The sequence below is a fragment of the Melanostigma gelatinosum genome (genome assembly GCF_949748355.1).
Source record: "Melanostigma gelatinosum genome assembly, chromosome: 18".
Taxonomy (NCBI): domain Eukaryota; kingdom Metazoa; phylum Chordata; class Actinopteri; order Perciformes; family Zoarcidae; genus Melanostigma; species Melanostigma gelatinosum.
Window position 1 is genome coordinate 15,763,496 of NC_136651.1, and position 16,296 is coordinate 15,779,791.

At 42.1% G+C, this 16,296-nt stretch overlaps 2 protein-coding genes across 2 annotated transcripts in view; both read left to right on the plus strand.

Annotated features, from left to right (window-relative positions):
* Positions 1–1,030, plus strand: part of LOC306792348 (voltage-dependent N-type calcium channel subunit alpha-1B-like) — a gene marked incomplete at both ends in the record, with an annotated part of 86,130 nt that extends 85,100 nt beyond the window's left edge. Inside the window, one exon of the mRNA XM_079289419.1 lies at positions 898–1,030. Coding sequence (XP_079145545.1) covers positions 898–1,030 — 133 coding nt within the window. The remainder of the gene's footprint in view (positions 1–897) is intronic.
* Positions 1,031–2,765: 1,735 nt separating this feature from the next.
* LOC306792618 (voltage-dependent N-type calcium channel subunit alpha-1B-like) overlaps positions 2,766–16,296 on the plus strand; it is a gene marked incomplete at its 3' end in the record, with an annotated part of 68,164 nt that continues 54,633 nt past the window's right edge. The window contains exons 1-10 of the mRNA XM_079289865.1: positions 2,766–2,855; positions 4,558–4,779; positions 4,889–5,001; positions 5,103–5,215; positions 5,767–5,898; positions 12,078–12,150; positions 12,461–12,578; positions 12,973–13,040; positions 13,218–13,324; positions 15,782–15,844. Coding sequence (XP_079145991.1) covers positions 2,768–2,855; positions 4,558–4,779; positions 4,889–5,001; positions 5,103–5,215; positions 5,767–5,898; positions 12,078–12,150; positions 12,461–12,578; positions 12,973–13,040; positions 13,218–13,324; positions 15,782–15,844 — 1,097 coding nt within the window. The 5' untranslated portion in view covers positions 2,766–2,767. The remainder of the gene's footprint in view (positions 2,856–4,557; positions 4,780–4,888; positions 5,002–5,102; positions 5,216–5,766; positions 5,899–12,077; positions 12,151–12,460; positions 12,579–12,972; positions 13,041–13,217; positions 13,325–15,781; positions 15,845–16,296) is intronic.

Sequence of the window (16,296 nt, forward strand, 5' to 3'; positions counted from 1 at the left end):
CCCAGTGCTGAGGAAGCTTCCCTGTCATACTGTGTTGGACGCTAAGGAGTGGATTTCTATTTTTGTAATAAATGATTGTGTAAATTATTTCATTTCAGTCATCCCTTTCTGTTTCTTCTCCCATCACTGTTGGTTAGGTGATATTATGATATTTCGTACGTTACAGCATACAGACATGAGAGTGACATCAGCTAATGCTATGTGTCCACAGAGGTACTTTTGGATGCAAAGTGTCACACAGCTTCTCAGCATTGGCTGCCTGATGGGCTGCCACTATGCACTAGGCATCTGATTGGACGAACACTTGCACTCAAGAGGGCTGTTCAATCGGACCTACAGAGGGCCATTGGAAACTTTTTCTGTCTTACATTATTAAAATAGTTCACATTTGAGGCCCGAAATTAGCCATGCAGTCGCTGGATCCGTCTTCATTTTCAATCAACAATGGTTCGTTTAAAAGTTTTTTCCGTCTCTCAAAACGCAACACTGCGCTACCAGAATGCATTGCACGGCTGCTTACATACATAATGAATGGGAAGCGTGGCAATGTCGATCCTGTGAACACGTATCATAACACTCTGCAAAAAATCAAACATGTATAATTCCCAAAATGTCGAGCAATGCCTTTAAAGGAATAGTTTACCCCAAAACAATATACATTGTAGTACGCACCTCACTCGGCTGTCTATGGTCCCAGGGAAAGCTTCTTATCAAATGGCATTATTAAGAAGAGCAGAGCACCGGAAAAATGAAAGCATGTCAGTGCAAACTGACTTCAACGGTGGCGCTAGCTTTGGAAAAAAAAGATTTTACCGTTGAGTCCAAAATGGCAAATGTGATAAAATGTCCATTTGTTCTTTTTGTGTGTCGAAAATATCTGTGTATTTGTTTCAACAGAGAATTTGCCAAAGAAAGAGAGCGTGTGGAGAAGAGGCAGGAGTTCCTGAAGCTCCGGAGGCAGCAGCAGATCGAGAGAGAGCTCACCGGGTACTTGGAGTGGATCTGCAAAGCAGGTCAGACTGATCTCTGAAACAGTGTGAGAGCTGGCATGCATGTGTTTGTTGTGTTAGAAAAGCATGACAAATTGATAGAAAGTCCCTTTCGCAGAGGAGGTGTTGCTGGAGGAGGAGGAGGAGATTGCAGAGGAGAAGTCCCCGCTGGATGGTGCGTGGTACAAGAGGAAACAAAACCTTCCAGGTAAAAAGAAGGCTGAGTATCTGCTTGCTGCTTCACCATCGTCCATCACAGCAGGAGGTGCAGTTACTCATTTCCATTTAATAACAGCTTATTTACAGCATCAATGTGCTGTGCATAAATGATCAGCTATGCATTAGCTACCAATACAAAGCACACAGAAGCTCGGATTACAACACCTACAGAGGGAGAATGACTCTTCTCAGCGAGACATTACTACACTATATCTTTACTTAGCAAAGAGTTGTTTGCTGCGTCTACGTACATATTTCATTATTTTAAGAGGCGACATTACAGTAAAACAAGTATAACAAGTGTAAGATGGCTTTACATTAATCCCTATTACTGCAAAATGTGATTATTTGAGTGGTAATCAAGGTTTCCAGTTCCACTCTATACTTTTTTGCCTTTATTTCAAATGGAGTACGCTGTTACTCAGTTCTTTCTCTCTTTCTTTCTCTCTCGCCCATGATGTCAGTCCATCAGGCCTGGTGTGAGGACAAGGGTTAATTAGTGGGATTTACAGCTTTAGTCTGATTGGATTTGTTGAAGAGAATTCACGATACCAAGCTCCCCAACACGAGCACAGACACACACACACACACACGCACACACATATGGAAAGGCATTTGCTAGTAAACAGACAGGTACTGGAAACACATCCCTGCTGATGATTCCAGAAAAGTGACAGCACCCAGCTGCCTTATTTCTCAATAAGTTACATGTCAGGGATTAAACAGTCTGAGTGCAGCTGTAGAAAAACACTCTGATGTTGCTCGAGCAGAAAATGTGGAGTTGACCGTCAGATGAATGGCAGGTATGAAATAGTGGAGCAAAGTTTAAAATGATTTGTTTTTAAAACGATTTAGCCAACGTTTTTATCTCGTTTTTGGAAAAAAGAAATTGAGGAAATTATCCCTCAGACTGAATATTTAAATCAGAGATAAAAGATGAGTAAAGCAAGGTGTGTGTTGTTTCAATATACTTTAAATATGCTTTAAAAAAAACTCCATCTTATGAAGTCATTCCTGTTGTTTAGTTGAGTGCTTCAAGTTTTATCATCTTAAAATGAAATGAAAAAATATATATGTTTTAAATAAACCTTTCTACAACCCTGCGATTGTTTCACTTGTTCAAAGAAAATCAAGCAGTCAATTCCAGACAGCCCTTCTGAGCTGAGCTACAGGGATGCACAGTAGATCTGGAGAATGAGCGAACCACTCCGGTGACACCGAGCTGGTCATGTGACGGTCACGTTCATGTTGCGCTGGCAGCTTTTCATTCCAAGGCTGGCTTCAAGCAGGAAGGCGGAAAATCTCCAAGTGAAAAATATGATTGATGCCTGCTATTCATAGATTCCAATTAGCTCACCCCTCCACTTTGCCACACACACACACACACACATGGACATAAACCATGTGATGGGATGAGGGTTGTTCCATTGAAATACAGTTCTGCATAACAGAACATCGCTATTCCTATATTGCAATCACTATATTTCAATCCCTGTTTCATTTTAAGACTGATACATGGGTATTCTTCCCTCCCTCTCTGTGCTGTTCTCTTAACAGTCATGAAACGAGGCAAAGTCAAGAAAGGTAAAAACGACCTGATTGGCGCTGAGGAGGGTGAGGATCCTTTTGCAGACATCTCCTCCGTCCGTAAGTCTTTTTTATCCACGGCCACCAGCACCTCATCTCTGACCTTCACATGCTGTCTGTTCACAGAGTTGACCTTCACAATAAAAGCCACCATAAAGGCCCGTCTCCTCTAATGAACAAAACCATGTCCACTGACTCTCTGGTCTCCATTTATCAGATTACTATGTCATGTCACCTCTATAGTATAGAAGAAGTTGTTAGATATCTCACACAAACTTCAAAATGTGCATTACAGAAGGAGATCCAGCTTTATCTGGATCTGGAGTCCATTGCTGCTGTAGAAGCATATCCCCTCGAGGGAGAAGAAGTATAATTAACTTTTCTAATTAGACTGTTACATTAAAATAGCAAGGGAATCACCTGCAGCTTATTAGAATGACACCTCAGAAATATAATAGGATTGGAACGGACATCTGACAGTTTTCTGTGGTCATTTGACAAGTATAAGAGAAAATAGCGAACGTTGTTACTTGTTATGGTTAAAACGTACGTAAGTTGGGCCTTAAAGTGTCGTTGCAGCAGGCTGGAAAGAGAGCGTATGCAGCTCCGGAGATGGATGGCTATCTAGGTAGCTTGATAGCTTGTAGCATTAAAGCATGGCGGAATTAACAAGTTAGCTAATTAGCCTGCTGCCAGCTAGTTAGCTAACAAGCTTGCTAATTCCACCGTGCTTAATTCTCATCTTGGGATAGCAATGTGCTTTCCTATGCTGTGACAAGAGTGTGTGGATGAAGCATTCATTTATTAGATGTGACGGATTTTCTCTGGCTCTCTGCTTCGTAACGTTACTACTCCACTGCTTGTTTTAGTAGTTACGCCAAAACCTCAGTGTGTCGGCGACTTGCAAGTGTCTATTTAGTTTATATGGACGTTAATTTGCTACAATGGTCGCAATGGTAGAACGCAAAAATGTCCCTCTGACCCTCCTGCTACATTGGTTTGCATGGGAATGTCTGTTCTATTTCTATTTCTATGAGCAAGACATTCTTAATAGGAATGGATTTCATGGTTCCACACAAACGCAACACATGTAATTGCTTTTCTATTGGTTGGAAATGAGCACAAGCGTGGTAATTTAAACCATTTTGTTGCCTTCGCTACTTTGTTTTCAATCTCATCTCATGTCTGTTTTCCGTAAAATGAAGTGCCAAGGGAATAGATGCACTGCACAGTCAAATTTCGTTTCCCATTTCACACATGATGCCTGCACAAAGGTATTAGGTGCATATTTTTGAATGAGCGGCTGCAAGAAAAAATGTGATTTTGCGCTTTTCTTTCTGTCCCTTGGGTAGCTGTTGCTACTTTTATCAGTTTAAGCTTTGGTTGTTTACATCCGCTTCAAGTCTTTATGCGAAGCTAAGCTAACCGTCTCATCACATTTATGGTACAGACATGAGCGGGGTATCCAACTTCTTGTAAGAGCAGCTGAACATCTTGTTTTTAGTGGGATTACTTCTCATCTTGCTGCGTTGATGTACAAGTGTACATGCCGGTGTGGGCAGTACACCATGACATCACTGGTGGGTGTGGTATAAGGCCCAACACACGAGGATCTTTCAACCACAAAGGGCAGTGAAACACTGCTTTTAAACCTGGTGTTAAGTTCAAATATATACATAGAAACGTGAAAACTGGACATGCATGGACAAAAATGAAACCTCTGCTCACGTTTCCTCTCTCACCTCTTCGTCATTATTTTCAGCTCCCCCTGGCTCTCCGTTTGGTTGGGCCAGCATGAAGAGCGGCGGTAAGATGGACAGCTCCTCCTACTTCCGGCGTAAGGAGAAAAGGACCCGCTTCTTCATCCGCCGCATGGTGAAAGCTCAGAGCTTCTACTGGATCGTTCTGTGTCTGGTGGGCCTCAACACTCTGTGTGTGGCCATAGTCCACTATGACCAGCCCGATTGGCTCACGACGGCCCTCTGTAGGTCATACATAGGAATACGCACTCGTACCTATTTGCGCTTATTGATGTCGATTGCCTATAAAACCGGTTTCTCTTTGTGTTGTTACCTTGTCCATCTTGAAAACAGACACAGCCGAGATTGTCTTCCTGGGTTTGTTTCTGACTGAGATGTCCTTGAAGATGTACGGCCTCGGAGCGAGGAATTATTTCCACTCCTCCTTTAACTGCTTTGATTTTGGGGTAAGTTACCTTTGTAGATATTTAACTTTAACTGGCAGTGGTCGTTCTGTTTGGATGCTGATTGCAACAGGTGATCGTTTATCCTCTGCTCTCCTCTCTAGGTGATTGTGGGAAGTATTTTTGAGGTGATCTGGGACATGATTAAACCAGGGGCATCGTTTGGAATCAGTGTGCTGAGAGCTCTGCGACTGCTCAGGATATTCAAAGTCACCAAGTGAGTTCAATTCTCAACACACGTGAAACTACGGACAATGAGCTGAACAAGTCTAAAATCAATGTGTAAAATTGGTGGAGTGTGGCTTTAATTACCTAACGTCACATGCTCACAGTGTAAAACCAAATTGAATGCTTTTAGTTCAGCAGACACAGTCCTGAATGAACAAACGCATCTACGACTACATCACGAACATCGCAACGTATTCTTTTAAGCGCTGTGCCTGAATGCTTCTCTTAAAACCCCTCAATTTTGAAGATTCTTTTTTTTTCTCATGGCTCAAATCTTAATTCTTTTATCTTCAAACTGAAAATCCTGTTAGAGTTTGATAGCGATCCTTTTATTTCATTCGATTAACTTTAATCCTGTGATTCACTGTAACTGGCAGCTATAGACGCATTGGTTTGTTCTGTGCCACCGACAGCTCATATTGTCATTTCTTCCTCTCCTTCCTCCTCTGGTTTGGTTGTTTCTGTCTTTGTCTGAATCTGTTTGTTCTTTCAAAACAAAAATAAAAAAGGGATTTCTCTCTCTGTGTGTCTTTCTGTCAGATATTGGAACTCGTTGAGGAACCTCGTGGTGTCCCTCCTCAATTCCATGAAGTCCATCATCAGCTTGCTCTTCCTCCTCTTCCTCTTCATCGTGGTCTTTGCTCTGCTGGGCATGCAGCTCTTCGGAGGACAGTGAGTAATCTTTCTCTGACCTCTCTTTCCTCCTCCTTTTATCGCCCTATTGAACACACACACACACACACACACACACACACACACACACACACACACACACACACACATCCTCTCCTCTCCTCCTCTATCCGTCTCTTCACCTGACCCTCCTCCCGGTGTGTGATCCCCGGCCCCGGCGTGGCGATGTTGACAGACGGGAGGACACAGCAGGTAGCTGGCAGAGCAGCAGCACCGACTGTGGCCCTTTGATATCGCTCTCAGCAGGAGCTCCATGTCTTCTAATGGCAGGAACACCTCATGACTCTGGGCTGGCTGCAGTTCATCAAAGGCCTGGCATCTTACCCTGTCTTACTCAACTGATACACACACACATACACTTCCTATCTCCTCGCAACAACCGTTTTTATACATCTATGGAGTTCTTTCATTTACAGCCTATTGGTGTATCTAAGCCCTGTGAAACCTGAGCCTCTGCTGTGCTGCTTTAAGTTCACAAGGAAAGGAATCCTTAATGTTATACCTACATTGGGTGAATCATGAGAAAGAGATTTTTTAAAAAGCATGGTCAGCATTGGCTGATTTTTATTCCCCACTATGACTCAAAAACAGTGGCTCCTACACTTCCCATGGTGCCGCTTGATAGAGACTTGCAGTAGACCATCACTGCTTTCCAAATCGCTTACTTTCTCTTTTTACTTTTAGTACATACTGCAGCCGCCCTTACAAAGTACGAACTGTTGAAACTACAACATTGCTCCTTGAACGTTGACCCTCTTGCTCATATATCCGCTGTGCAGAGGACTGAGGGTCAGAATAGCCAGAAAAGCTTGCTGGCATGCGTACAACAAAATGCGGTTAATCTGGCAAATAAAAGGAACTATCTGAGATCAACATGAGATTAAAGGATTCTTAATCTTTTCTAAGGAAGGGTTGTCTGCCAGTGATTGGCTTTGATATTTAGTCATGACAATACAAAAACATTTTGTCTGGTTTTGCCGTGTTGTTTTGGTGGAGGCTGGGCACCCATGCTTGGTGAAATTTAGAATTTTGCTCCGAACACAGTAATCAAAACAACATGTTGACTTTTACCTTCACATGATGTGATGTACATGAGAGATTTTGTTGCCATGGTGCAGAGCCTTACATGCGTCTGCTGCACCATTAGCGTGGCGTTATTCTCCGGTGATGGACAGATGAGTCTACATTTTCACCTTAAAGTCTAGAAATGCACACAGGGTGTCAAATGATTTCATTTTCTTGAGTCAAGAATCTTGAGTTCTATTCTTGTGCTTGCTGATAATGTCAGTTTTTTGTTTCAGAACATTTAATTTGATCAGAACTAAATAACACACAGGCAGATAATGTAATGCAAAATAGGCCTTTAACTCAAAACAGAAGATGAATTGGCTCGTTAAGGATGAGAAGAGATGCTTTCTAATATTCCGACTTTATTTTTGGCACAGAGATTATGTTCCTGCTCTCAGAGCACCAAGCGTAATCTCCTGGTAAAATTGTGAGAATTGAAAGATAAACAGCTTGAGGCAGGGGACCATCTCCCTGCTGAGCCTCACAGGACATCACCGACTGCTTGGAGGAAAAAAAGGTGATAAACTCAAAGGAAGCGTTCAGGATTTACTGTAATAGAGTAATGATTTATTTTCCCTGGTTGCTGCTTTGTAGCTTTCAGTTTTAAAAGTGCAGACCGGCTTTGTTGATTAACTCTGACTTTGTCAGAAACAGTAGAGATGGCATTTTATATTTTCAGCTCAGTCCTTAGTGTGCAGGCTCAGTGCAACCTCTTGGTTGGACTGTGACTATCACTTCAAACTAAAAAAGGTTTTGCTCTGAATGCCAAGTAGTTTACCTGCCTCATGACGTTTCAAACACTTAACATTTAATCAGAAAAAGAAGCGAGATTAATCTGAAATGAAAATAATAAATCCGTCCAGGAATGTGTAATCTTGCAATGATATGAAGCTAATCCATCAATTATTCCATCACAATTGGTCAAACTGTAAGAACGTCAATCACTTCAAATCTCTCGTACAAATGATGAAATTCAGAACCAAAGTCAAGTAAAAACAGGTCTCAATCTCCACAAACAAATGTCTAACGTGTCTTCTAAGGCAGCGTGCCAAGTTTCTTAAAATTGATCATTTTAAAATGCATCATTTAACCAACCAGTTATTCCTAAAACTCATCACATGGCTTATGGAGCTTGTTGGCAACACGTTATGGTCGGAAGCGCTGTTGTTACCGAATAAACTGAATACAGATTTTAAAAAGGCACGTTGCCTGTGTAGTTAGCTTCCTGGCTCGCTAATTTCACAGATATATGATATGACGAATAGATATTGTATGAATTTCAGATTCTTACATCATTTAAAAATATTACCACAGTTTATTGAAAATAACGGAAACATATTTAGGGCAATTTTGGGTCGTAATAACAACAATAACTGTATACAGGGTGTTGCCTTTTTGTATTCAGACCTTCCTTATATAGTAAAAGCCAGTTTTATTTCTTGACTTCTCTTAAAACAGCAGGGTGTCACGTGTGTCATGTCACAGTCCCAATGCTCAGCAGTATGCCGGTTATTTTTATATCAATATCATACAGCCGTTGTCTCCAAACCACTTGCACACGTCTGTGTGTTCTCACCCACACTGTCAACCTGCTGCTATCGTTTGAGGGATTGGATATGGAAAGGGATAGGCCACGAGCTGGAGGGGAGTTTGGCCTCACATGATTCTTGTTTTTCAGGATTGATTTAATGAAGTCCCAGTGGATGCCGTGCGGAAGCCGAGCAGCACGCTCCCAATCCCTATTATCAGAGTAAACAGAGGTCGGCGCACACAGGCGCAGCAGCAAACCACCGGCGCTCTCCGCACCGGGCCCGCTAATCCTCAAGGAAGGAGGAGAGGATGGAGGGAGAGGGGAGGGAATTAGTAGAGAGCAGGAAAGGAAGGGGAGAGGTGGGGGCTGATGTGAAATGGAGGAAGTGATGAAGAGATGAGCAATGGCTTGCAGTAGAAAGGGTCCGGGTGATGGACGAAGCAGTAATAGGACAGAGAGAGACAAATGTAAGAAGAGAAGCATGGGGAGAGAGAATATGATGACACACCAAGGGAGAAAATGGCTGATTGGATTGAAAGCCCCTCCCCCTTCTCCTCCCTCTCTTCCCGCACACGCTCATCTCCCTCATGCATGTACAGTACACATTAGAGCCGGGCCGATGCACAGTGGTTGATATTATCGGACTTACACTGGTTCATCACATGGCTTCAAATATGTGGATACATACAAAACTATGGGCTTTTGATGAGGCCCAGGCTCAGTGTCAGTTGATCCTCAAATGTGTTGGATAGGGTTGAGGTGAGGACGCCGAGTCAAACTGGGAAAACCAGTTCTTTATGGACCCATCTTTGTGGGCGGGAGCATTGTCATGTTGAAACGAGAAGCAGCTCGACACAAGCTCTTGCCACAAAGTTGGAAACACAGTGTTGTCTCAAACATCATTGTATGTTGAAGCATTGAGTTCTCCTGAACCTAAGAGGCCTAAACCATGAAAATCAGACCGACACCAAAGGTACACGTTAATGTGTGTGGCCATATACCTTTTGCATACTGGTGTCGGCACAAATGGAAGAAAAAAAAAACAGTTGCAGAGAAGCACTAAATGTTTTATCGGCTGTTGATTTGCCTTAAAATGTTCTTGAGTAAACTTTATGACAACACTATTTAAATGATGTGGTAATCACTGTTTCCTGTTATTGATTTTTACTCTAACATTGATCTTGGATGATGACATTTATAGTCATTCAGCTGTGAAATATCTCTCTTCAGACTTACTTTCATCACTACATGTTTTTGTTACGACTCTAAATATTAGTCATTCTCAAAAATCAATATAAGTATCCGCCTCCAAAATCCAGGATCAGTCGGGATCAAGTACACGTGCATACAGTACACACACACACACACACACACACACACACACAAATGTACGTACACGTATGCAGCAGGTCATTGTGGTAACAATGTGCTCCACTTCCTCTCCTCATTCTTTGCAGGCCCTTCTGCTTCCTCCGTGTGTTCTTCTCCCGTCTCCGCTTTATTCGACGCATCTCGTGATTTGAATTATACGGTTGTTCATAGTTTGAGACATGTCATGCATTCCATACAGCAGAGGTAACGATGACGTTTCAACTACAAATGTCAACATTTGATCCCATGTGAAGGTCATGAACGTTACTTAATAAGCACTGGCATGAATATTCCTCAATTGTGGTGTGTTGTGTCAACTGTATTGTCAAGCTGTGCTATTTAAAACTACTCTCATACACCTAAATATTAAAAGATATTCAAGAAGGAATAAAATGATCATGTTTGACATTGTCGAACACTAAAGCATGTAAACAGCACTCCTGTCTGTCCTTGTCCCTTCAGAGGGATTCAGTGGGCTCCATTGTCCAGCAAAGCTGCATCTACCAGCGTATTCTTCATTTCTATGCCTACACTGGAAAGTTTCCTCTTTTGTGAAATAGCTGAAGCACAAAAGCTCACAGAACAGTGCTTTAATCAACCTTCTTTGGTAACTTTGGTACTGTGAAGTGATGCTGGGCTCTATCGTCAAGAACGGATTTAAACCTTGACTGAACAAACATTTTTTGTAGAAGAGGCAGACAGCCTTTCATTGTCTGCAAAAAAAGTATCTCTATGAGTCGGCAAGATGATGTGGGTACAATTTCAAGTCCTAATGACAGGATAGTGAAAGACAGGTGGATGTAGAGATACCACGTACTCTTATCTGCATTTAAAACAAGTGTTGTCTTAGTGGCATTCAACAAAATAATATCACCAGCACAAAAAATGCCTTTAATGTACTGATTAGGAGGAATCATGTTATATATTGCATTATGGCAGTGAGCCGAAGGGGACCCCTGTGGGAGTCCATTACTGATGGCCAGATGGTTTGATTTAACATCAGCCACAATGAGTTCTCCCTGAAAGGAAAACATGGACCCAATTGAATGAGGCACCGTCTGTGCTCATTTTATGATCTAAAACTATGGTTCCCAATCATTTGACGTACCCTGTCTGACCCACAGCATGAGCCGGATGAACTCAGTAGTACCCCTTCATCAACAACTACCATCATGATCAGTCACAGCGGACACGGAGAAACTCAAATACCCAGACCTACAACATTCCTAGTGTCATGAATAGAGTCTTTAAAAAGACCTTTCCTGGTGAGCAGAAACCTTCTGCAGGTGAGGAACTTAAAAGAAGAGCAACTTCATCAATCTGGGCATCACTCCAGATGCTCTATATTTGGTTGATATTAGATGATTAACCCTGTTGGTTTGTTGCTAGTTTGTTGCGAGTTACAGAGGCAGTGGGTTTTGGACTTGAATGTTGGAGCTGTGGCTCCCTGGTGACTGGTGTTTGCTGCAGCTGCATGTCTCTTCACCTCCCCTTCTGTCTCATCCATTATCAAGACGAGACATCTGAAGACACCCGTCTCTCCCTGAATCTGAACAACAACATACTCCTATGTTTGTGTTGCACTTCTGTCTTTGTGAGGGCTGATGTGAGTTGAGGACATTTTGTCTGGTTCTCATTTCATTCATTCAATACCTTTTAGGGTTTTATGGTTAAGACTTGGGTTTAGGGAAAAACTTAGTATTCGGTTGAGGTTTTGATGGTTAAAGAACAACTACTATCATTTCTATCAGTTTTGATAAAAAGTTATCTGCTGAGTTCTGGGAACAACAAGTCTTATATTCACCAGCCGTTAGATGATGGGACAGGTTGTACAACACAACAGTTTAGCCCGATTATATAAACCTCTGGGGACCTTGTGGATCGACAATAAAAGTGTCACAGACGAGGAGATAAAGAAGAAATAAGAAACGGTGCAGCCTCCACTCACAGTGTGACTGTGTTTGTTTTTGTGCCGTGTCACGCTTCTCATCTTCTCATGAGCAGAAGCAGGATGCTTGGACAGCAACAGGCTCCGAACGTCATTAATCCAAGTGGTTTCTATTCTTTATTTCAAAATGAAAGAATGCAGCCTCTGCCGAACTGCAGGCAGATGCCATTGAGATCTGACTGTTGCTACAGTTTGATGATTTTGAGTTTTGTAATGATGTTCTGATTCTGATTCTTTTAGGTTTAACTTTGAAAAGGAGACGCCAACAACAAACTTTGATACCTTTCCAGCAGCCATCCTCACTGTGTTCCAGGTAAGACTCCCCCCCCCCCCCCCCCCCCCCACACACACACACACACACACACATAGAAGGAGCACTTCATACCGTCTGAATAAATGAGAGAATATTGACTTCATGGAAAAAGAAAGATCGTTACCAGTCATTTTAATTCGAGGGAATGACTGGTCTGTGTACCTTCTGTCCCTTAATGAGCTCACTGATAATCCTTCAATTAGTCTGCGCTCATAACCTTTCACTCGGTAAAGTAATTTAATTCAACGCAGATTTGCACGGGGCTTTACAACCCGCCCAGGCGTCGGTCTGACTCTCTTGTCTTCCTCAGATTCTGACTGGCGAGGACTGGAACGCCGTGATGTACCACGGGATCAAGTCTCAAGGGGGCGTTCATCGAGGCATGTTCTCCTCCGTCTACTTCATCGTACTCACGCTCTTTGGAAACTGTATCCTCTTCGACGGCTCGTAATTCAAACTGCAGTGTGTGTGAGTCAGAAGGAGCAGGGTCAAAACATGGAAAAGGTTTCAGGTGGAGAAACGGTGTGCATTTTGTTCCAGGTGTGATCTGTTCCTCCATTTCTTTTTCTGCTTTGCATTGAGGGGAAATGGTGTCCAGCAACAGCATACTCAAAATCTAGCAATTATTTTTAACTTAATTTTGGAACTTTTAATATTTATACCTCAGATTTTTGAAACTTAAATTAAGTTTGAAAGTTAAAAAAGTTACTCACACTTTTTACTCCTAGTTCAAACAGTAGGAACAAAAACACACATTGCAGAATCCATCAGAGGGTGTAAACTGTACTTCTGTACCTTCTCCTGAGTCCTGTTGTTATTCAGACACCCTCCTGAATGTCTTCTTGGCTATCGCTGTCGATAACCTCGCTAATGCACAGGAGCTGACTAAGGTAGGCTGGGTCAGACTGTCTGAATGTTGTATTTTAATCCGCATTAATAACACAGAGCCAAATAAATGTTGCAGTCACACCGGCACCTGAGAAAAGCCCTGCATCTGCACAGGGCATCGGCGTGTCATGCGTTTTCATGAAAACACAATTTGATGTCTTTGCTTTCACCGGCTAAAGGATGAAGAGGAGCAGGAGAAGGCGGCCAATAAGAAGCTTGCCCTGCAGAAAGCTTTGGAGGTGAAAGAAGTCAGCCCGATATCTGCAGCCAACATCTCAATCACTGCGTAAGTTTCTGGGCATCTCTCTCCCCTGACAGCAGCTCTGTCCACCCCACACTGGACATAGATGTCCCTTTGTCTCTCTGTGTGTTGTCCCTCTCAGTCTGAAATGTCTCTGTAAACACATCATGGTTAGGCTTTACATAAGTACATAGACCAAGTGGAATGTAAACAATATTGACATCGTTAAATGTTGTTGCCGTCTTTCGTAGCAAAGTGTTATTCAAGTATTCTAATGTTAAACTGCCAGAAATATGGGACACGAGTCCTATGAACAAGAGGGAACTTCATCTTAACTGTCAGAAGTTCCCATCTTCTGCAATATGAAAATGACAGGGTTGTCTTCATATACCCAAATACAGGCGCTCCTGTCATGCAAAAACGTTTGGCCCGCCCTCTCTCCACCACAGGCCTGTGATTGACAGGTGTGGGGACTCGCGTCGACGAAGAAAGAAACTGCCCCTTCAAATTCACACTATTTTTAGAGCCTAGATGAACACTAGAAATTATGAGTCTGTCAAGAGGCAAACTGGTGGTAAAAGGGAGCGTTTTCATCAGTGATTCATAGGCTCTATATGTAATGCTGGAGGTTAAGATATGCCTTCCTCTGACACCCATCTGTTCCATGAATGTGGGGAAGAAACGGATAACGCACAGTGTCTGTGCATCGTGCACACACCATATAGATATGATTGTGTGTTGTATAATTATGTGCAGCCCTCTGTGTGACGTGCAGTTTCGCACATCCCTCTATTCAGATGATGAAGTGATTATCTGTGATTCACACTCGCTCCTTAATTGCCGTGCTCTTCAGTAAGAAATAGATCAGACTGATCAGGAGCCGGTTGCACCAGCTCTTCATAAGTTCAAACGCAGCCTATTTCTAACTCGTGTGTTTACGAAGTGTCGTTTCAGCATGACTAAATCAAGATTCAAAATTGAATTTAACATAAAAAATGCCTCAAACAACAAAACATTATGCCAATGCCGTTAGTATGCTAAATGATGTCAGTTAGAATACATTTTCAACCTGGTCTCAGTGGCCCTCTGCGTTTGATACCGACGTACTAAGGCAGGACCTGTTAGTGTCTGTATGGGACACACCAGGTTTTTCAGCTAACTCCAATGTAAACCCATCCATTATTAGACAGTAGGAGCAAATGACGTAGTATAAATAGCAAGTAAGTCGTCAAGGGCGGGTCTGAGAGGAGGATGGACGGGTCAAACAAACTCAGGACTTTCAACCAGGAGACCACTGAACGTGTCCCGTGTCAACGTTGACTTATTTGACCTTAGTTGTTGTTGTTACACAACTTCTGGACTTTACTATCGCCAGTTACTAACAAACTTACTCCTTTAACCCAAACCATGTTCTTTTCCTAACCGGACTCTGCTGTGGAGGTACAACTAAATACTAAGTAAACCTATCTTTGCAGACTTTAGATGTGACTGTAAGTGACTTAAGTGACTGTAAGTGACTTAAGTGACTGTATGCGTAGCGGAAAATGTATGTTTCCTGTGAACACAGACGTTTATTTAAAAAAGACACGGCGCATGTAACGAGCAGAAGCTGACAGGCGTTGACATTTTCCACACAGTCCTTCTAATCTGAAGTCTACTTACTTCAGCATGCATGCAGATAGAAATACAAATAAAGATATATATTTTTTTGCCTCGTAAAATGTAATTTTTGAAAGTGAAGTGACTTCCTGTTTACTCATTGCTCTTGGACAGCGCTATAGATGTTTCCCAGCGACAAATGTACACATTCCTAAAGCCTTTACTAGCTAAGACATTGCTTACGTTTTAATGGTGCGACCTGATTTAGCACCGTAAATAACTATTTTGAAAATAGCTGGTAGTCACGAATAACTTAGGAAGGACTCTGAAACTTAGTGAAGGATGTAGGAAGCCGGTGCAACACATTCCAGCTCTGTTAATTACTGTCTTTCTATTTTCCACTGTCATTATTGTTATTATGTGTTCTTTGATTTGTACATTGAACAGTGACAACTGCCTTTATTGTAAACAAGCAGTTTTATGTTCATTATGTGTGCTGTTCAGAGAAACACAGGGTTTCATTACAAAATGACTACAACTCTTTTTGTTTTTATTAAAAAAAGATACAAAATCACGAATAAAAAAATTATTTTCCAATCTAAATATTTGTTAAACTCTTACAGTTTTACTATTTAAAGATCATTTCAATCATTAACTTCTGCGTTTCTTGTTTCGGAATGAAACTCCTGAACAGTTTTCAGTTTCAGTTTTGTGTCATTATAGAAAAGTCTCTCTGCTGACGAACACGCTTTTGTTGCTGTTGTGTTATTGACATGTTGCACAGTTTAGTCCTGCACTGTAAGACAGGAGGGGACATGTGGACAGACAGACAGACTGACAGTCCACCTGTCCCCTTCAGACTTGTGTCTCATTTTTCTTTTGTTTTTTGTTCTGCATGTACAGTTTTGTAAAGCAAAATCGAGATGCACTCTCTCGCAGGTCGTCCATCAGCAGCATTCAGTCACCGTGAGTTATCACTCTGTTACAATATTCTCCTCCTCGTTTTCTCTCCTCCCCTCTCCTTTCCTTGGTTCCTCTCTTCTTATTGTTTCTTCTCATTTCCTCTCCTTGTGTCATCCTCTTCTTACCTCTCCTCTTTTGTCCTCCTCCTTTACTTGTTTTATTCTCCTCATCTTCTCTTTCCTCCTCAAATCCCATCTCTTCTCCCATTCTCTTTCCTTGTTTCCTCTCCTTTCCTCTTCTCTTTTGACTCTGCTTTGGTCTCCTCTAATTTCTTGTTATCATCCACACATTTCCCATTTTCCCTTTATCCTCTTCTTTTCCTCTCCTTTACTTTTTTCATGTCCTTGTCTTCTATTTCCTCCTTGCCTCCACTCTTTTCTCCTCTCCCCTCCTCTTTCCCTGTGTCCTTTATTTACCCCCTCCTTGTTTCCTTTCCTCTCTTTTCTTATACTGTT